Source organism: Lissotriton helveticus, chromosome 5_1 (assembly GCF_964261635.1).
Source record: "Lissotriton helveticus chromosome 5_1, aLisHel1.1, whole genome shotgun sequence".
Classification (NCBI taxonomy): domain Eukaryota; kingdom Metazoa; phylum Chordata; class Amphibia; order Caudata; family Salamandridae; genus Lissotriton; species Lissotriton helveticus.
The window spans coordinates 296,812,001-296,833,224 of NC_136065.1; the positions used below are offsets into that span (position 1 = coordinate 296,812,001).

Genomic DNA, 21,224 nt, shown 5'->3' on the forward strand with positions numbered 1-21,224 from the left:
CGACATCTTGGAACCAGCCACTGACGTTGCGTAGAGGAGGAGGAATGAGTGACGTAGTTAGTATTTAAGAGTGCACAGTGACGTATACGGAAGAAAAAGATACTCAGCAACACGGGAGGGGGCGGAGATGTTCCTAATGCCGTGGTTGAACCCGGGAGGGTGTGGGAGAGGGGCGGGAGAGTACACGAACAGAGTACACGAACGGCGGGAGGGGGGCGGGAGAGGACGAGGGAGGCGGGAGAGTACACGAACGGTGGGAGGGGGGCGGGAGAGGACGAGGGAGGCGGGAGAGTACACGAACGGCGGGAAGGGGGCGGGAGAAGACGAGGGGGGCGGGAAACGTGCACAGGGGACGGCGGGAGGAAGGCAGGACAGCAGCAAGCACGGCCCGGCCGGACCAGATTCAGGGGCGTTCCCGGCTTTCGGCTGACGTCGCGTGACGTCGGCAAAAGCCAAAGAATCTCGGGAACGCCCCCGAATCTGGTCCGGCATTGACGGACAGGCCCCTCGTCCAATGGCTATGCTCCATTTATGGAGCCAGCCAATGAATGACGAGGGCCGACCCAAAGCCACACTACAGTTCTCATAAGATTTCTCCTGCGCAAAAGCTGCTTGCGCAGCTTTTTGCAGTCGAAACCTAAAAAGGGTTGGTGAAAGCACGCAGCCTTGTTTGAGGCCGTTAGTTATTTTTTGTTCTGCGGATACTCTTCTTCCGTCTCCCAGTTTTACTTTAGCCCATGTTCCGCTATATAGTGCCATTAATGTTTCCATTAATGTTTTTGGAAGACCCCACTGGTCCAGTTTTTTCCATAGGCGTCTTCTGGGCACTCGGTCGAAGGCGCATTTCAGATCTATATAGCAGGCTATTAATCCGGTCTTCCTTTTCACTGCACCTTCGATTAGTAATGACAGAGCAGACAGATTGGTTAAACAGCCCATGCCTTCTCTGAAACCGGTTTGGAATTTGGGTATTATTTTATTGTCCTTTACCCATTTTCGTAGAAGAGACAATATACAAGATGAAAAAAGCTTTGCCTCCACATCGATTAAAGCTATAAATCTATAGTTCCCGGGTTCCATTCTGCATCCACTTTTGTATATTGGATGGAAGATGTTTCCTTGCCAGGAAAGTGGAATCTTTTTTTCTTTATGAATGTAATTAAATAATGGTGTTAGGTATATTGCCCAGAAGTCGGCGTCGTATTTGAATAAGGCGTTTGGCATTCCATTCGGCCCTGCTGCTCCTTCCGCTTTCATTTTCTTTATTAGGTCGGTTAGCTGCTTGGTAGTTGTCAGCGGCATTTGTTCATCTTTGTCTGTGTCGCCCTGCCGATCATTTTTTCTTTGTCCAAGAACTGATTCTTTTTGTTCTATACCCTTTTTTGAGTTTTTGAAAGCTTCTCTGTTGATTGGGTAACTCTGGAAGTTATACAGATTATCAATATAAGTGGCCCATGTTGTTTCACTTATTCCTATATTGAGTTGACCACCTGCTCCTCTCGAAAGTTTATTTATTACATTCCAGAATTCTCCACTATTTGGTAATTTACTTGTCCTTAATAGCTCTTCCCAGATTTCCTCTGTGTGGGATTTTTTGGCTTTTCTACACTCCTCTTTGTATTCTTTCCTCATTTTTTGTATGTCGTTGTTGTCTACTTTTTTTCCTAACCTTTTTTCTGCGGCCTTTTTCCTTAGTTTTTTCGCAATTTCCCTTTTCCTGTCTCTTAGGTTAGTTTATACCATGGCTCAGTATTTACGTTTTGGCCATGGGTTACTGATGTGTTTATCGCAAATTTTCCAAGCACAAATTTGTGCAAATTCTCCCATTTAGTTATGGGTGATTGATTTTCAAAGGCCATCATAGATTTTCCGTATTCTAATACTGCGTTCATTATCTCCTTTTTTACTGGGCCCTTTAATTTTCTTCAGTTTATATATTTCCGGAAGTGCAGTCAGATATTCTAATTGTGTTTTCTCCTCGATGTTTTTCCTCATTATTGTCTCTTGTGGGGAGTGATCAATCTCTGGTCGGATTTGTATTCCAAAGTGCACTATGTTCTTTCTTAGTTCCTTGCTTATTAGGGTGAAATCAATTATGGAGTTCCTTTTACCACTGGTGAAAGTGGTCTTGGCGGGTATGTCTCCCTCCGTGTTTCCATTTAGAATTGTTAAACCTAGGGGTTCCAGATCGTTCCAAATTTTCTGAACTTTGTCCTTGGTCCGGTTGGTTTTTATTAGGTTACAGTTGAAGTCACCGGAGATAAATATCTCATGGGATTGGTAAGTTCTGTGTAAAGTTTTTATCAAATTTATTACAGTTTGAGCTTTTTTCCCTTTTGTGGTCTTGTCTGGGTGGATATATAGATTTATAATTAGTAAATTCCATCCGTGTCTTTTTTTGCTTACTTTGGACTCTACTTTGATCACTTGTAACCAGTTCTCCCCTGATTCAAGCAGTTCGGTTTTCCAGTCTAAATTATTCGTGATAAAAATGGACAGACCACCCCTTGGGTGTCCATATTTTGCAAATTTTTCTGCCATTGTGTGATGTTCCTCCTATCCCAATATTTGTCTCGGGGTTACATTCCATGTTTCTTGGAGTAGTAGTATTTCAAATTTGCTCAAGTATTCTATTGTCTCTTGGTCTTGGGACATTTCTTTGAAGCCATGTACATTCCATGAGCAAATCTTTATTTTTGTTTCTGGTTTTAAGGTTAGATTGATGTTTTGTCTTTGGGTTCTTTCAGCTGCTTTGCCTACATCAGGATCGATGGGTGTTTAGTACCTGTGCCAACCACGACCAGTCTTTATTTTCCTTCAAACCCTGGTATTGCTGTTTTGTTTTCGAGCTACTCAGATCTTGTTCGGAAATTGATTTGCTTCTTGCTCCCATCAAGATTGTTTGGATTGTTTCCTTTGATTTGTTGGGTTGAGAGATCTTGTTCTTTAATAAGGGGAATGGATATTTTGTTGGGTTGTGACGCTCTATAGTTATTCCCCATTCTGAGAAGTGTGTCCTAGTTGAGAAAATAAGCTCTGCTATTTCTTTAGAAGCCCAGGTGGTACTGCTTATTTCTGAATTCATATTTTTGTTTCCTTGAAGGAATTCTACAGCCTTTAGGTCGCTTGTTGTGATTCCTCTTAGTATTGGTATCTCTTCGATTAGTCGCAGGATATTTCCCCTGTTCAGCGTATCTGAATTCCCTTTTGTTTGAAATTCCGGCTTAAATAGTAATTTACATTCTGTTACCATGCTTGCTGTGTCAAGATTTCGAGTTTGATAGACTCTCCTTTTTCCCTCTGCTGTATCAAGCCGAATGTGAGGTATGTTATCGGTCTGGTAGACCGTAGTTATCGAATCTGGTCGAATGTAATCTACCGTGGATGCTTCTTTTAGGGGGTACATTTCTCCTTGGCTTATTTGTATGTTGCTTGCGTTTTGTCTTGACTTATCGTTTGACTCAGTTTCGTGACGGTCTCTGCAAAATCTTCCTTTATTTCCTGCTGTGATTATCAGACCAATATTTGGTTCCCTCACTTGGTCTGCCTGAATTTTGTGGCTTTGATCTTTTACCATTCTTTCCTTGATAGAAGGTAGATTTCCTCCGGTCTGCCCATTTAATCCTATACGAGTCAAAGTTTCACATTCCCTCTGTGACTTGTTTTCCTGTGTTTTTTGTTGTTCTGTGGTCTCTCTTTGATTTGATTTTAGTATTTCACTTTTATCATTGACTTTGTTTGTGCTTGACTTTTCCTCGTCTTCTGACTTTCCTTGTTTACTTGCTATTATTTTGATCTGATCTGGAGATTGTGTTTGGTTTTCTGCTTCGTCTGTGGTATTTCCTTTGTTGATTCCTTTGTTTCTCTCTTCTTTGATAGAAATGTCTGTAATTTGATTAATTGGGGCCTCTTTTGTCTTTTGTTCGAAGATGGCAAAAAGATGTTTTGCATGCTTATTTTTTATGGCATTTTTTCTCGCCTTCCTTGCCAGTTTCCGCTGTCTTTTGGTTAAGGGTTCTGACATACCCGATGAACCCATTGTTTTGTTTTCTTCCAGACATCGCTTTAATGAATTATTATCATCTGAGTCATTTAAAGTTTTTTCCACTTCTAATTTGGGAGTAGTTCTATTTTGATTTCCCATTTTATTGGTCTCTGTATCGGGGTTCTCACCTTTATTGGTTTTCTCGCAAGTTACTGCTAATATTTCTTTCAAGATGTCTGGTAGTGAAACTAATTTATCTATTATGTCCTTGCAGACGCAGTTTTGTTCTGTTAGTTTCTCTTTCCATTGTTTTTCTTCTTCCTTTTCTTTTGTGAGGTATAACGCAATTTTTTCCAGTTTTAAATTTATTCCCGATATATGTGATGCTATTAGGTTCATCAGATCTACCTGCACATCAGGTTTATTCGATTGGAAATTCAGCGCATTTATTGCTTGTTGTAAGCTTTTTAGGAGCACATCCCCCCAGAGTGTGGATTTTTCTTTGGTTTGTAGTGGCTGTGCCCATGTTGACCTATTTGGACTCTCTGAAGAAGAGATCGTTATAGGGTGTTCTTCTTTTATTACATTCTTTACTGTGTAAGAGGCCTGGCTCTTGTCGGCCGGTTGTCTAATTGGGCTTGATGTTAGGATTATTGGTGAGGATGTTGGCTTCCTTTTTTCTCCATTTGCCTTCCTTTTACCCATGTTTTCGAGTTCTTCCAGTTTTCGCAAATTTTCGAGACTCAGTTGCATTAGATCTGCCTCCTTATGTGTGTTTTCTTCGAGCATTCTCCGTAGTTCTGATTCTTCGAAAATCGAGAATGATTTGGACCACTCTGTCTTTTCTGCGCTTTTCTGCAGGTTTGAGATCCTAAATTGCTCTGGTTAATGTTTACTGGGCTATTTTCGTTGATCTCACCAGTAGTTGAGTTTGGGGTTAGCTTTATTTGGTTGCAAGTTGCATGAACTTGTGCCGTGGTTTTGATCAGCCAGTTTTTTATTGTAGATTTTTCTTTGAGATTTGGACTCATGCTTATTTCCGAATCATTTCTCACCTTGCGTTTTTTACGTGAAGAGGTCAAACAGGTTAATTTTTTTGGACTGTTTTGCGGTTTTGCACCCTGACTATTGCTTGGAGTTGCCACCCCTTGTTCTTTTGTGAACTGAAAATTGAACTTCAATTTATCTCCCCCAAACTTGAAAGTCTCTTTCATGGGGGTGTGTGCCTGATCAGATTGTTCGCTCCCGGTTGGCTCTTCTAAGTTACTTTTATTCCCTTGTTCTTTTTTCTCCTTTGCTGCCAACCTTCTTTTTACTTTCTGCATTCGAGGCTGTCGAATTTTTCCTGACCTCATCTTCCAGCTGCAATTTTCCGGGATGTTTTCCCTTCTAGCTCATATACTGTTTTTCTTTGGCCAAAACTCCCTAAGCCCGTCTGCCGCTACAGCGACAGCTGCCGTCAAGGGAGTACGCTTGTCGATTGGGTCGGGTATTCGTCGCTCGCCTTCTTGAGCCTTTGCCTCTGCCTGTTAGGCTGGCTCTGGCTTGCCTCAGTTCTCCAAGTTTCTTAGGGTTTCTCAAGGTTTCTCCGGATTTCTCCTAGTAGGTACTCTACTATCTCAAGACCCCTCGTGTCTCCTCCAAATCCTTCAGCCCCTTGGCTCCTTTGCTGCTTTGCTCCTTGATGCTCACAAAGCCCAACCCGCAGCCCTAGATTATCATTTGCTGCTCCACCTTCGCTCCTTGAGCTTCGGGCTTCAAACACGTTGATTATTTTGCGGACTGCGTGGTACTTCCTGGGGTCCGCCTCCTCCCGTGGCGTCTTTGTAATTTTTTTGCAATGTTCCTTTAGAAATCTTCTCACGGTGCCCCCAGCTTAGTGCTTCTCCTGTGCCCTAAACGCCTAAGCCTCTTGGGGAACACTTTTATATAGGCTTTTATATAGGTTCTGTTCTGCTTATGCTGGACGTTCGTCTTCTTATTGAGGTGTCTTTAGCTGCATTGCTGTTTTAGCTTGTTATTTGCTTTTTATTCCCCCAAATCGTGTCTCCAGCTCCTTCAAAACCCCCCTGTGCCCCTCTTGTTCTCAGGTGGTAAAAAGGTCAAGGAGGTTAAAAGGGATCAGTGGGCTCCCAGTGGCCAATGCTCTTGGTATCAGAACATGCTCTTTGTTTTTCTTACTTCCACTCCCACCCCCTTGCACACCCATGCAGCCCAAGTGCCGCGCTGCTGCACTCGCTACACTTTCTGGACCGGCTCACAGATCTCTTCAGCCGGCGGCTCTCGGATCTCTTCAGCCGACGGCTTATACAGATCACAGGCTTCCCCCTTTGCTTTGCCTTTGGCTCCGGTGTCAGTGTGTTGCGGCGCTGTGGTCCCTCACTGCGGTCCCCCACTGCTCCGCGGTACTCCGCGATATACTGCTGGCGGCTGCTGCCTGGCTGCTGCTGCCTGGCTCTGCCTCGCACTGTGACTGTGGCTGTGGCTCACCTTTATGTTTGAAGGCGGCTTGGTGGCGGCTTGGGAACGGCTTCAGCTCCCGGTGAAAAACGCCGCCGCCGCAGCTCCACGCCGCACCTCTACTCCTCGGCTTGGGAACGGCTTTCAGACCGCTTCAACGGCTTTCAAACTCGGCTTCAGCTCCCGGTGAAAAGACGCCGCCGCCGCTGCAGCTCCACGCCGCACCTCTACTCCTCCGGGAAACTCTCTCTCGTAAAGCACTCTGGCGCCACCTAACTGTTACAGTTTCTTGAATGACTGAAAAGAAATGTGTTACAGATCCATTCTATACAAACAGCCAAGATCAATCGCCTGAAGACGAGAAGAAATGCCCAAGATAGGAGGCTTTTGTTGTAAGTGCTTGAGTCTGCGTTTATCATCAAACTGACCTCCAACAATTTTGGGTGCTAACACCAAGCATGAATGCACTACAAAGAGTTGACCTTTACAATGCCTTGTATTACATATTGGGTCTTTACCACACATTATTTGTGGTAACACACATATCAAAGCAATACCCTTTCAAACTTAGAGTACCATATACATTATGTAAAAAATGAAGTTGGTAACTTTGGGTAGTTTCCATGTTTCAGGTGAAAAGCAGCTCCTTTATATGGAGCTTTCTACAACTGCTCTGCTCAACTGTCTGTTTTTCTAGCAGAGTTTTTAAGCATAGGATTAGCATAATGCCATCCAAGCTGAGCTTGAAAAGCGAAAACGTTCTTTGTCATTTTTACAGCAAAGTCTTTAAGCATAGGATTGGACACGTGTCAACCAATCCTAAGATTTGAAGAGCCTCCAGACTGATTGTTTGCTCATTACTGGTTATTGGTCTTGAAAAAGCCCCCCACCTGCGTGCCACAAGGGGGCCAAACATGTATTGCCTGCTCTTTTGCCACAAGCCTCTATGTGATATTAACACTGTAAAAAGAAATACAAAGGATTATAGTAACAAAATATTAAAATAGAAAAAGAAAATTACTCTGTTCCTTACCTAATCGAAATGAAATATTCTGAATATTACTTCAAAACCATTCATATACAACTTGCTTGACTAATCCAGACCATTACCCATAGTAAAATACTAATACTGTATCTTGGAAATGGGACCAGCTAGAAAAATAATTAAACTACTATTTCAATAGTTACTAAAATTCAATTTAATTAATAAATTAGCTCTATAGCTTCTCCCAGCTAGTAATTAGCCTACAATAGGTATAAACAAGCGGGAAAAACCTCCCAGGAGGACTCAATAGGCTGACCAGAATGAGCACAAATGACTTGTGAATGCCACAGAAAAACGCAGGGAAGGGACAGTGGGCCTTCTTTTTCACACTAGTGTTAAAACCTACTAGAGTGGTCAGATCCTGCTTGACAGGTCTTCTGGTTTCACATACAACACTTGAAAGGAGAAAAAAGAGGATGTCAAGACTATTCGTGCAGATCCACTGTCTGATTGCTAAAGAACTCTGTTTTTTCCTGTGTTATTGTAGGTACAGTGGATGCCTCAAATTGGATTTTAGTATTATATTTGGGAGCGCACTAGAATCGCCACAGTACATTCACCACACACACCCTAATCCAAGTTTAGTGTGGCCAAAGACTTTAGCCATCTTGAATATGCCCAAAGTGGTTAGGAATGGCCCTGGGGCCTTTTATCCCATTGTTTAGGACCTGCCCAAGAGTCATTCCACATTCTTTCTAGTGCAAGGCATAAACATGGCAACTCTAGGCACCTATTTCAGAATACGCAATACTTACTGGACTTATGGAAGTTCATAAGTGGATGGATGGGACCTGCTGTCTGTGACCTGAGAGGAGCAGTGAACAACTGGACCTGCTCCTTACAGTACCCAGGACAAAGAAGTAGACTACAAGGGTCAGTGCCTAGCCTCCTGATCGAGCAGGGATACAATGAGCTACAACAGGCCATTTCCTGGAAGTACCCAGCTGGCAAATGGCAACTGGACCTAAACTGCACTCTGCTGTTGGTCTCTGCCTGACACCCCGTGAGTCCCTGTGCTTCCCCTGAGGGGCTTTAGGAGTGAACTCCAGTGGTAGCTTGGGACTTAAAAGACGAAGTCAGAAGGTGAACTCTTTGACCAGGTTGATGAATCTGACCCCACCCCCCTCCCCCACTGTAATCAGCCTCAAATTGCACACAGGTCCCAGCCTACTGGGACTATTGACTATCATTGGCTCTTTGTGCTTTTTTGGGTCTATTTTCCCTCAAACCTTTAAAGACTCACACCTGTGACTTACCCTTATTGGATTTTTGTCACTTTGGTGTACTTTTATTTATCAAATTTTAGTCTATCATTCTAATTCGGTTTGCGATTTTATTGTTTAGCATTTTTACTGTATTTACTGTTTTGGTACTGCATAAATACTTTACACATTACCCTAAAGTAAGCCTGTCCGTGCCATAGCTCTCTGGGGTTTGAGCTCAGGTTAATTTAGTGGCTTTGACGGTTTGCACTGACATGGGATGTGATTATTCTTTATGGTAGGTAGTCACCCACCCCAAATAATCATCCAATTTCTTACACTCAACAACCAAGAGTACAATCAAGCAACTGAGGAAGAAAAGTCTGCAGCATGTCAAGTGGCAGGCTGCAAGACTATAAAGGTCTCTTCTAAAATGTGGGCTTAAAATCCTTCATACAGATTAAGATAGACTACAAGGTGCCAGAAAAAGAGAGACTGCAATATTTTCAAGTTAGGCAATAGAACACACATTTATTGATTAACCAGCAGGCAAGAAGACCCGTAAACAATTTGAGAAATGGAGTGTCACCAAAACAGAAGATAAACATACTATGAAATATGCAAATACCTGCACCACACCCCACTAGCAGGCAAGAGCTTAGGACCGAAGAGGTGGAAGGCAGAAACTCAAATCAAATCAAATGTTTTCAGCCAAACTGGCCATAACAATTAATAGCACATTATACAAAACACACTAACTTCATAAATGTTCCAACAATTAAAAATTATACAATGTAATCAATGATTGAATAAGAACAATTTAATGTTCATAATTATCTAAATTACAACCCACCATTTTAGAGAATAATTACTCTCAATTAGGCAAATATAGCTGATCATTATGCCATCTCAATACTTACACCGAATATTGACAGCAAAATAAAGTTAAGAGTCATGCGCACACTGAAATAAATAATTTTCAAAATATTGACTAAATCACATACAGTACTAATTCATGAGCCCATCAAATAGTGATACCAACAGCAACGATATAACAAGATATCTGTTTACAATTTCATATGCTTAAAATATATAAACTCATTCTTCAGCAGATCGGATCAAAGCCGCAAAAAAACAGTGTCAGCTCAACTTTTCACTAAAAGTATATTGAGATTAGAAACTATTATAAAACTAGAACAGCTTAACACTGTGCTATTTGTACTTATAGCAATAAAACCTGTATAGCATTACAAATGTTACACCCCCATCAAGCTGGTGAGTAGTAGATAGGTGCTTGAATGCTATTGCATTCTAGTGGGATTCAAATACACATTCCCTGATGGGGCTAAATGTTAAAAATGAAAACAACATTTAGCCAGTGACCCCAGAGCAACCTTGCAGACAATGCCTAGCTGCAATTAGTATTTTTATGCACTTCTGCTCTTTTATTCCATGCTGCTTGAATTTAGGATGACACAGCCCGTATATCTCTGTCATCAGATCTCAAACACAGAGCCGCCGCCTCATTACACATTCTGATGTAAAACTTTAAGAGTGGTTGTAGGTAGTGCTTACGAAGACATAACGTAAAGTGGCACAGCAGGAGAAAATGAGAATGTCTCTCAACCACCCAGAGGACACAGGCACCAATCTGACCTCTCATCTGAAGATGGTAACCACCTTTTGGTTACTGAAGCCACTGATAATACTCCCAGTCAAAAAAATTTAATAAAGGTATATTTTTTTCTACTGGGTAAATATATATACAATCAATAGGGTCCAGATCTTGAGTATATGAAATACAACGTTTTTGACAAAGAGCCTAAATGATTAAAGTTTGATTGGTTTCTGTGGTTCCAGTATGCCTTCATTGCCACTTCAAGGCTATCTTTCGTAAACATTTCAGGATGAAGCCAATATTCCTTCAGGCCAATTCTGACCAGAACATTTGACAGAAAGGTAAATCATGGTAGCTTATAGTGATTTTGTTGCTTCATAATCTTTGTTAAGGTGAGTCTGCATGATGCAGGTTCCTCCTTGCACCAAACGTGGAACCAGTATTTTAATGGACTCAATGCGATATAATCCTCAATTTTTCCTAGACCTAAGTCTGTTCTCATAGTCCGCATTGGTGTACCACAGCCCAGATGTAACAACCGTCGTATGAAGTTATTTTCAGTGGTGTGTGGCTCTGCAGACTTCTTGTATCCCCAAATCTCTGTACCATACAGACAAGCAGCCCTAGCTTTTATTTTATAGGTCAGTGTTGCAGACTTCAATGAGTGATTGCCACGGGAACTTGTGAATCTCAGTACAGCTCCAGCTTGCTGTGCCAGAGTGATGTTACTTTTAGATGACTGCAGAGTCCACAAGAGTTTTTCATCCAATTGAATACCCAAATAGTCGTACGTGGATACTTGATTTAGAGGTGCAAAATAAAAAACTGAATTGCGATTTCTGTTTTTGGTTCAGAATCATATATTTTGTTTTCCCTACATTGATGGACAATCTTTGAGCAGTGCAAAGATTCAAACCCTTCCAGCACACGAAGCATCAATATCTCGGTTCTGGCAAGCAATACAGCATTGTCAGCAAAGATAAATATTGGTATGTGGTTGTTGTCTAAATTTGGTACATCGAGATTGAGGTCCTTCATTCTGAGTTGTTAAAACATTGCTTATGTAGAAGTTAAGAAGGGTTGGTGCCAAATTGGAGCCTTGTTTTACTCCTCACTGCATTGGTATCTCCAGTGTATATTTGCCTCTAGTACTATATCTGATCCTTGTGGTATTTCCAGAATGCAATGCAAATATGAGTTAGGATACTTATTCCCCTTACGATTTGCCATAATTTAGAGCGGTCAATACTGTTGAAAGCTGTTTAGAGATCGACAAAGACCAGGTAAAGAGATGACTTACTTAAGCAAAGATATTTAAAGCATATTAAATTCAATCTAAAAACCTGGTCTACGGTGCTCGGAACCCTCCTGAATCCTGCTCGATACGGTGAAATCAGATGTGTTTCTTCCAACCACTGAGTTAGAAAGAATAGAAGCAGCTTTCCAAATATTTTGGCTATACCATCGAGCAACAAAAGTGGCGAGTAGTTAGACACAAGGTCTCTGGGGCCTTTTTTGTTAATAAGCACGATTATAGATTTTCCTCATGACGGAGGAATTTCTTCTAGAGACCAGATGGTATTAAAAGTGTGAGTTAGAACTGAGGACCAAAGCGCTAGTGGATTTTGGAAAATATCGGAAGGGATTATTTCCGGGCCAGCTGCCTTATTAGGTTTTTGAGCCTTGACTGCCTGTACAACTTCCTCCTGGCTAAATTTTTGCTACTGGTCTAGAGTCGGTAATTGTTCAGGAGTTGTACAAATTATCATAAAAGATGGATGGTCTAGGATGCACTGTTTTGAGCCTTCATGGTTATTAACTATTTGCTATGGTTCTATATTTCTAATATAATCTTCATATTGCGGTATCTCATTAGGAATATGAGTGCCTCTATTTGTCACTTGATGTTGTGCTAGTAGGCCATTTGGTCCATTAGGCGGAAACACAGCATGTATTATGTACATAGTAGTAAAATGATTGATGAAAAGTTGCGGGCTAATGTTTGTAGAGAAGCGCTCTAGTGGTTGCACGTCGCGTGATGACGCGACGTGCCGGCGGCCATTTTGGGGCTGCGCGCACAGCTTGTGGAGAGAGCGCGAAAGCCTGAGGACGAGCGCATCATCTCGGCGCTCCTATCGCTGTATTGCTTAATAAATATAGCGTCCTTCCACAACGCAGTTTCCTGTAGTCATTTATGCAGCACAGCAACATTACAATGGCGACAAGGGTTTGGAATTAGCAGAAAGACCACGAGAAAACACGGAAAAGTCAGCAGAGAACACAGGAGACAGAAGCAATTGCCCTGTTGACCCAGCCCCATGGACAACCACCAAGCGGAGGTTCGCAAGTAAGAGACCACGCAGGCAAACAGCATTAAGGAGCGTGGCAGAGCCCGCAGTGCCCCCGCCGCACCCAGCAAGTGCGCAGCAGGAGGGAAATAAATAGGAAGCGCGCAGGAGGCCAGGACAACCCGAGGCCCAGTGAACCAGCCACATAGATTGTCAGAGCTGGCTACCTCAGGGAAGAGTGAAAGGGCAGCCACCGGAAGCCCCCAGTCGCACTTGGAGAAACAAGAAAGGGACAGCGCCCCAGGCAGTCCTAACAGTTACAGCGGCACGCCACCCACAGAACGGCGGGAAAGGATGTGTGCACAGGCGGCGTCCGCGACAGCTCCTGTACAATTCTTACCCAAACCGGGGGAACCCCTCATGAAGTGGGAAGATTGGAGAGACTATATTGACAATTTCATTGAAGTGCTTGAAGATGAAAATGCTGAAAAGTTCACCAGTAAGAGGAAGAAGCGGATTATGTTACATAATCTAGGCCCGGAGGGGCTCAGAATCTTCAAGAACCTGGAGCCTAAACAGCGAGGGAGCACAGATGATGATGTGTATGCGCACGCTATCGACGACCTGAATGATCACTATAAACCAGCGGTGTGTGTATCAATTGACAGGTTTAATTTCCAACAAAGGAAGCAACGACCAGGGGAATCAGTGGAAGAGTATGTGGCGGCGCTGAGAAAATTGGCAGCCACGTGCAAATATGACACGTTCCAAGATGAATTCATCAAGGATCAGATTGTGATGCATACCACGAGCACCGCCGTGCAGGATAAGCTGTGGGCGAGCGGCGACGTCACGCTAAAGGAGGTAATGGTGATAGTAAAGAGGGAAGAATTGGCGCGAAGGTGCGCAGAGGCGGCGAAGAGAGAAACAACGGCAAGCCGATGGCCAATAGGGTGGAAGATGAAGAGCCTCGCAAGGACTACAGAAACAAGGGATCCTCGTTGAAGGGACCGCACAAGTGGCAAGCCAACCCGAGACCCCCGGAGAAACAGACGGGTAACAAGAAGAACGCCTGTTATAGATGTGGGAGCTGGTCCCACGAAGCGCATGACCGGAAGTGCCCGGCATTCCGAGCCAAATGTATGTACTGCGGAATCGAGGGGCACTACGAAAAGGTGTGCCGCAGGAAATCATCCAGAAGCGTGGTGAGATACATTGAGCAAGATCAAGAGGACCGAGAGGAGAGCGCAGGCGAAGATGTTGACACCGTACTTTGCATCTACGACCAAGTACTAAGCGTAGACAACAAAAGGTCAACCAAGCCGGTGCTGGACATGACGATCGGAGGAGTGCCAATAAGCATAGTGGCAGACACTGGTTCGCCCTACACCATAGTCCAGAGAGCGGTATGGAACTAAACATTCAAGCCACACCTGGGCCCAGACCTGGAACGACTAGACATCCGGCCAGTCACGTACAATGGAGATCGCATACCCATGTTAGGATTCAGGTCACTAAAGTTTGAATTCAGAGGACGCAGCGCACATTGTAAGCTGTACATATCGGAAAGGGGACCATCTGTACTTGGGTGGCTAGACCGGGGCGACCTGGGCATCAAGTTGGATCCAGGTGGAAAAGAACAGATACTGCTCACAGAACCTGAGGCGTGGCCAGACCTGGACAGGTGGAAAAGAGATTTCCCCAAAGTATTTGGAGGCACAGTAGGAAAACTAGAAAAATTTGCCCACAAGATAGTACTCAAGGAGGGAGCTGTGCCAGTATCTCACAAGGTGAGAAACATACCACTGGCAGTGAGAGAGGCAGTGCAAGAAGAACTGCAAGAGCTAGAAAGGAAGGGGATCATTGAACCCATCACGTGTGCTCAATGGTTGGCGCCATTGGTAGTTGTCATGAAGCCCAGTGGGAAGGTCAGGCTATGTGTTGACCTGCGAGAATTGAATAAAAATATTGTCGTGGAAAAGTTCCCCTTGCCAAGGATCGAAGAGATGCTAGCCACAACACGAGGAATCAAGTGGTACTCAACCATAGACTTGACCTCAGCATATCACCAGATTGCCTTACACCCGGAGAGCAGAAGTTTGACATCGTTCATCACTCCCTTCGGGTGCTACCAATTCAAACGCATGCCGTTCGGCCTCGCATCGGCGGCGGCGGTGTTCCAAAAACTAATGCACCAGTTGTTTAAGAACATGGATGGCATCCAGTATTTCCAGGATGACATTCTGGTGATGGGTCGAGACAAGTTAGACCACGATGTGAAGCTAACCAAGGTACTGAAAGTCTTAGAGACAAAGGGACTCACGGCAGAATGGACAAAGTGCCGGCTGGGCATGGAATCTGTGACCTACCTTGGGCACGAGATCGGGGTGCAGGGCATCACGCCAAAGACTGAAAATGTTAAAGCAATCTGCGGAGCGCCACCACCCACCAGTAGTGAGGTCATTTCTCGGAATGGCCGAATACTATAGTAAGTTCGTCCAGCATTTCGCGACAAAGACACACCACCTGAGGAGGCTGACGAGAGAGAGCTCGGCGTTCTGCTGGACAGAGGAGGCACAAAGAGAATTCGAGGTCATCAAACAAGACGTGGTGGGAGCCATACCACTTAAGGGTTACGACCCTCAAGGCAGAACAATACTTACAACGGACGCCAGCGACAAAGGGTTGGGCGCGGTTTTGATGCAAGATCGCGGCCAAGGAGTGATGGAAACCCTTAGTTTTGCCTCACGCACGTTGAGCGACACAGAAAGAAAATATAGTATCATCGAAAAAGAAATGCTGGCGGTCGTATGGGCGACAACAAGGTTCAGACAATTCCTGTGGGGCACACGATTCCAATTAAGAACGGACCACAAACCTTTGGTCAAGGTACTAACGTCAAGTGGACATGCGAGTGCTACGCCCAGGATTTCAAAGATGACATTAAAACTGCTGGAATTTAGATATGACGTTGAGTACATTCCTGGCAGCAGGAACAGAGTGGCAGACTACTTAAGCAAAGCGGCGGCCATGGAACCGGAAGAGACAGACCAAGCAGGAGAAGAAGAAATGGTGGCCCTGATGGATGATCAAGAAAGGGTTATCAGTAACCAAGAATGGAGCGAGGCCTAGAAGGAAGACGTCACTTTGCAGGAAGTGACAACACACATCACGAAGGGATGGCCCAACAGAAGACACATTAAGGAGGAGTTAAGACCGTACTATGAAGTCAGAGAGGAACTATCAGTGGGCGATCAAGGAGTTTTCATTTACAGAGGAGACAAGGTCATCCCTCCAACAGGCATAATTCACAATCTACTAACTATACTCCACGAAGGCCATCTGGGGATAGGAAAAATGAAATCGCTCACCAAGCAAAACTACTGGTGGCCAGGCATGGACCTACGGACCGAAAGGCGTGTAAAGGAGTGCCTGCAATGCCAGGGGGCGGACAAGACACTAAAACCCCTGAGACCAGCGTTGGGGTAATTTGACCCCCCACAGAACCCGTGGGAAGATCTGTCCATAGACATTTTGGGCCCAATCCTAAACGGACAAGGAGTTCAAAGGTAGATATGTGTACTCATCAACAGATACTCGAAGTGGCCGAATTGATGGTGGAGGAGAACATGGACACACAGACAATATTAAAATTCTTGACCATCTTGAGTGACAATGGCCCCCAATTCACCTCTGACAAGTGGAGCAGTTTCATGGAAAGAAATGGCATTCTCTCCAAACACACTTCGATATATCACCCCGCAGGAAATGGGTTGGTGGAACGTTTCAACCGAGTAGTGATGGGGTCAGTTCAGGCTGCGATATCAAGCAACAAAGACTGGGAGAAGGAAATATGGCACATGGTGTGGGCGTACCGCATCACCCCCACAGGGACGGGATATAGTCCCTTCCAGATATTGAGGGGCCGAGACCCCTTCACAAAGGACAACAGAGCATGGAAGGAGAAACCCATAACGAGCAAATGGTCTCCTGCAGTGGTCCAGGCAAACTTGAAGAAGGCACAGGAAATATATGCCAAACACTACAACAGGCGTAGGAACGCGAGAGACACCGGGCTGGAAGAAGGCGAATAGGTGCGAGTTAAGCTGGCGACGTTGCAAAGGAAGGGGGACAGTAAGTACAGCAAACCCTTGCAAGTCAAAGAGTTGTACGACAGAGCAGCCTTGTTGAGTGATGGAAACGTATGGTCTCAGGACCGCATGGCAAGGTGCAACAAAGTACTACAGTGGAGCCTAGCGGGCTCGGAGTTAGGAGACGAGGAAGAACCCGACACTGAGCAGGAACGAAATGATGAAGACATGGATTCGAGTAAGAGAGAAATGAGTGAAGAACTAGGCAACAACAACAACAGCCAGAGAGCAGCGAAGGGAACGAGCATGAGGAGGACAGCGGAGAGTGCAATCGCGCCGAGCAACGCCGGTGGAGATGCAGAGACCCAAGAGAGGGAGACCACGCCTGCCCCGGTGAGATGTACCCGGAGTGGTAGGACAGTAATGAGACCATCCCGGTTTCAAGACTTCGATATGAGCGACGGACTGTAAGTTACAAAAGTTTCACTGTTTGGAAAAAAGGGAGATATGTAGAGAAGCGCTCTAGTGGTTGCACGTCGCGTGATGACTCGACGTGCCGGCGGCCATTTTGGGGCTGCGCGCGCAGCTTGTGGAGAGAGCGCGAAAGCCTGAGGACGAGCGCATCGGCTTGGCGCTCCTATTGCTGTATTGCTTAATAAATATAGCGTACTTCCACAACACACAGTTTCCTGTAGTCATTTATGCAGCACAGCAACATTACAATATTCAGTTCCAAATTCTTTGGCACACCCTCACATCCACGTCTAATAATTTCCCAGAATTTCTTTGAATTTCGTGAGGATATTGCATCCAACAGACCTCGCCATAGCTTGTGCGAGTGGTACTTCTTTTTATGATTTAATAGCACCTTATACTCTTTTCTTTTATCAAGAAAAAGCTGTTCGTTGGTTTCACACAAATGTCGATTTTTTAAGGCCAGATGCAAGGCTTTTTTTTTTAGTTTCGCACACTCCACATCAAAACAGTCCTGGCCCCCCTGTGAAAGATTTACATAAACAGCATTTATTTTGTTCACTCTTTCTATAGTTGTCTGTGTTAGCAGCTCCTCAAACTTATGCAATTGCGTCTGGCAGGCAACAAGAGACTGGAGTGAAGCGTACACAGAGCAAAAGATACAGCTCCTACTGTAACTAATAGGGAATCCCTAGAAACTACAATAACATGTTAGAAGTACCTACCAGAGAGTGTACACTCGTAATAAGTCCAACAAATTGATGCACTGAAGAAAACCTTAAGGTACCCATACCTTCCTCCACCTACTATGGCATTACCCTAAGATGAAAATATACAGGAAGGAGGTACAGGACAATAGACATGATGTTCAAACTCCTTACACTGTCAATCTATATAAAACAAGGTATAAGAGATAGACTAACATACCCGTTGAGCTATCTTAGGGGAAAGCAATAACCACTCTTCTTATGAGCTAGCAGGCAAGTGCTCCTAGCTTATTGGGGGGCAAGCAAGATACTCCCTCCCCCCACAGGTCACGGATATAGTGCGTACAGGGGCAAATAGGTGTAGAAGATCTCCGTCACCCTAGTACAGGGGTTTCAGACATTATGGGGACCACGTTCACCCACCCTTATTAAATAATAAGCTAACAGTCCTAAGAAATGAACCGCCTTTATCACAGCTCAAAGGAAGTGGGGTCACATCAAACTCAGGGGGCTTAAGGAGAAGGCAGAAGTGCCACGGGGTAAAGCTACAAGTATTACCGAAAAGTAAAGGGTCGAACGCTCGTATTGTGTCCTGTCAAAGAGTCGAAAAAAGGGTCAGATCTGTGGGAAGGGGCGGGAACGTGTTTAGGGTAGGTTGTTTAACTCTTTAACATGTGTTACATTTGGCCCGCCTACCTGTGGCTGAAGGCACGTGCGTGGGTGCACTGCAGACCGACTTAATACAAATAATTGTTCCACAAAGCGAAAGACAAACGTTCAAGAAGTAACCAAATGTTCAACATAAATCTGCATTTATCATGTCTTATATGGCTGTTGCTGCATCATTTGCATGCCGAACAGTGTATGGTTTAGCTCCTGTTTGATTCTTAGAGCTCTGCCTTCCTCTCACCGTTACATTTCCTGGCTTGCCCACATCGACGCAGTTGCGTGAGACAGAAGTGAATGGCTGGAAAGATAATACAGTGAGTGATATATAATCAGAAATGTAAGTTGTGCTTGGCCAATACACAACAGTGGTTTGAGCTGCAGCGAGGCAGTGACGTTTGCAGGCAGGTGTGGTAGAGACAGTCATGCAGGAGCATAACTGAGCCAGGTGGTGGATCGGAAATGCAGAGAAAGTAGCAAATTGTTGGACTAACGTTTAGGCAACAAAGTGAAGCTGCTAACGATTCTCTTGCAGGGGACATAACCCCTCACCATTTACTTTTCTACCTCCTCACCTGCCTCTGTTGCTCATTGGAGGCCATCTTCCCAGGCTGCACTAATTGATTCCCGGCGCCCTTCACCCGCAAATGCAGACACGAGCAGCCAAGCGCCGAGTCATCTGGATCCGTCTACCTTTCCATCAGAAACACTGAAACACTGAGCATGAAAACGGACTGCACCGAATGTTCACGCCAAGGCCGCCATCTTGAAGAGGAGTCGAGCATTAAAAGTTGGAGGAAGGAGCTGGCGAAAAATAGACTTTACGCTCCCTGCATTTCCTTTGAAGCCCACGATACTTACCCCCCCGTATCTAATACCTTCCTATCTTGGTGAAGTGATTAATTGTGTAGCCTCCCCTACAATGACACACACCAAATATGGTGGTCGTGTGCAGGGTTCTTCTGGGAGCTGTAGTCCGTATCTTTTATTGGAGTGCGGAAGCGAGCCTGTGTTCTGGGGTTTCAGTTTGAAAGGGTGCGTGCATGCCAGTCTTTGGTATCGGAATAAGGGACTAGGGGTACACAAAATTATTGGGACTTTACTTTCCTGGTAGTCGGCATTAAAACGGGGGCAGTTTAACCGGAAGAAAACTGAAATAAGCTATCTTTTCACTATAAAAATCGGTACTATTCGGCATAAATATAGGAGTGTTTGACATGTATATGGGTGGCTTCTAATGAGATGAAGGGTTTAGGAGGGGTGTTGGGGGGGCAGAATCAGTGTATAATAAAACCCTGGGCCCTGTACTTCGTGACGAGTCAAGAGTAGAGGGTCACAAATGTTTCAGGGGACATAAGCGTGCGACAGAGAAAATTGAGTAGAACGTAAGAGTGCTGTAGACGGGGTTGAAGAGGGCCGTTCGAGGCAAAAGGGATTTGAGGGGTGCAGAGTACCAGTAGGGCATTGGTTATTAAGTGCCTTAAGGCAGTGGGATCAGGGGAAAGAGGCACATCAAAAGGTATTAGTGTTAGACGACAGGAGTGGCCCAGGAGTATTGGGTAATTCGCAGCGAAAGCCAGTAGACAGGGTATTTTCCGTCAGAGCGTCCTAGCAATAAGCTGAGTGCACAGTCCAGCTCTAATGATGGCAAGTGGTGCTGGAGATGCCGACCGTCCCCATCTTAAGATGTGTAAGATCAGCGCAAGAGACGTCAGAAGCAGACATGGGGTGGCTGCTGCCTCTCTGCAAGAATTGCATAGAAAAGGTAAAGTGTGGTGAGACATTGGAACAACATTCACAACACATGCACACTAGATGTGACACTGACATCTCTCCCTGGCTTTCTGCAGTCAGTTGTCTGTGGTTCTAGACGGTGAAGCTTGCTGGATGTGGATACACATGAAGCATATGACAAAAGTCAATAGCAGTAAGCTGCCTCCAAAGAGAGGCTAAACATAGCATACTATTTCTGAGGGCATTGAGTGGCGTTAAACCCCTCCGTCTACCGTCTGAGATTTACATATGCCAGCTGACTTCTGAGGTTTGTAATTTTTCTTTGCAGTTTACACACAGCATTGCTGTTGCCTTTGTATAGCATTAGTTTATTGAATTGTGGTAGTGCAGCTTGGATGTTTACATCCAGATCAGGAAAACGTGGTCCTCTCTGACAAGGTTTACCATAGTTAGGGAAAAAGACATTTGTGAGTTTAAAGGGGAGGGAGGTTCTTCTCTTAATACAATGGTAAATTGCGATTCTCCACATGAAATGCAATGAGAATCAAGCTTTCATTAAAAACATGGAGGCTAACATTATGCATTTAACTTTTAATGCCACTCCACTGCAGCACCTTTAAAGAACACTGAACATAACAATCTAGATTTATAACTTCAAAGTCCATAAATAGTCCCTGCTCAGAACATTCTTCCTCTTTAAATGCAGCCTCAAACTTCCTACGTCTCTTCTTCTCTTCCTCCTCTTGTCCTTCTTTTTTCCTCTTTACAAAGACTCTATGGACAATTACAAGGTGTTACTAAAATAAAATCCAACCATACTCCTCCATACATATTATAACAACATCTTTCATTTTCAGTAGTCCGCATACAACACACTACTTGCTAAAACAAATACTCCCTGTTATTCTCTGTATCTTATCTTAAATTTAAAAAGACATACTCTTTATAACCTCC

At 44.4% G+C, this 21,224-nt stretch overlaps 2 protein-coding genes across 4 annotated transcripts in view; one reads left to right on the forward strand and one right to left on the reverse strand.

The window, feature by feature from the left end:
• Window positions 1-19,412, reverse strand: part of PEX14 (peroxisomal biogenesis factor 14) — a 551,896-nt gene extending 532,484 nt beyond the window's left edge. The window contains exon 1 of one of the 2 annotated variants that reach the window (XM_078642256.1): window positions 19,112-19,412. In XM_078642256.1, coding sequence (XP_078498382.1) covers window positions 19,112-19,138 — 27 coding nt within the window. In that variant the 5' untranslated portion in view covers window positions 19,139-19,412. Of the gene's footprint in view, window positions 1-18,780; window positions 18,993-19,111 lie in introns of those variants that run through there. The other variant, XM_078642255.1, reaches the window with a different exon arrangement.
• A 104-nt stretch (window positions 19,413-19,516) lies between these two features.
• DFFA (DNA fragmentation factor subunit alpha) overlaps window positions 19,517-21,224 on the forward strand; it is a 112,518-nt gene continuing 110,810 nt past the window's right edge. The window contains exons 1-2 of one of the 2 annotated variants that reach the window (XM_078642258.1): window positions 19,971-20,107; window positions 20,180-20,301. In XM_078642258.1, the coding sequence (XP_078498384.1) occupies window positions 20,181-20,301 (121 nt within the window). In that variant the 5' untranslated portion in view covers window positions 19,971-20,107; window position 20,180. Of the gene's footprint in view, window positions 20,302-21,224 lie in introns of both variants that reach the window. The other variant, XM_078642257.1, reaches the window with a different exon arrangement.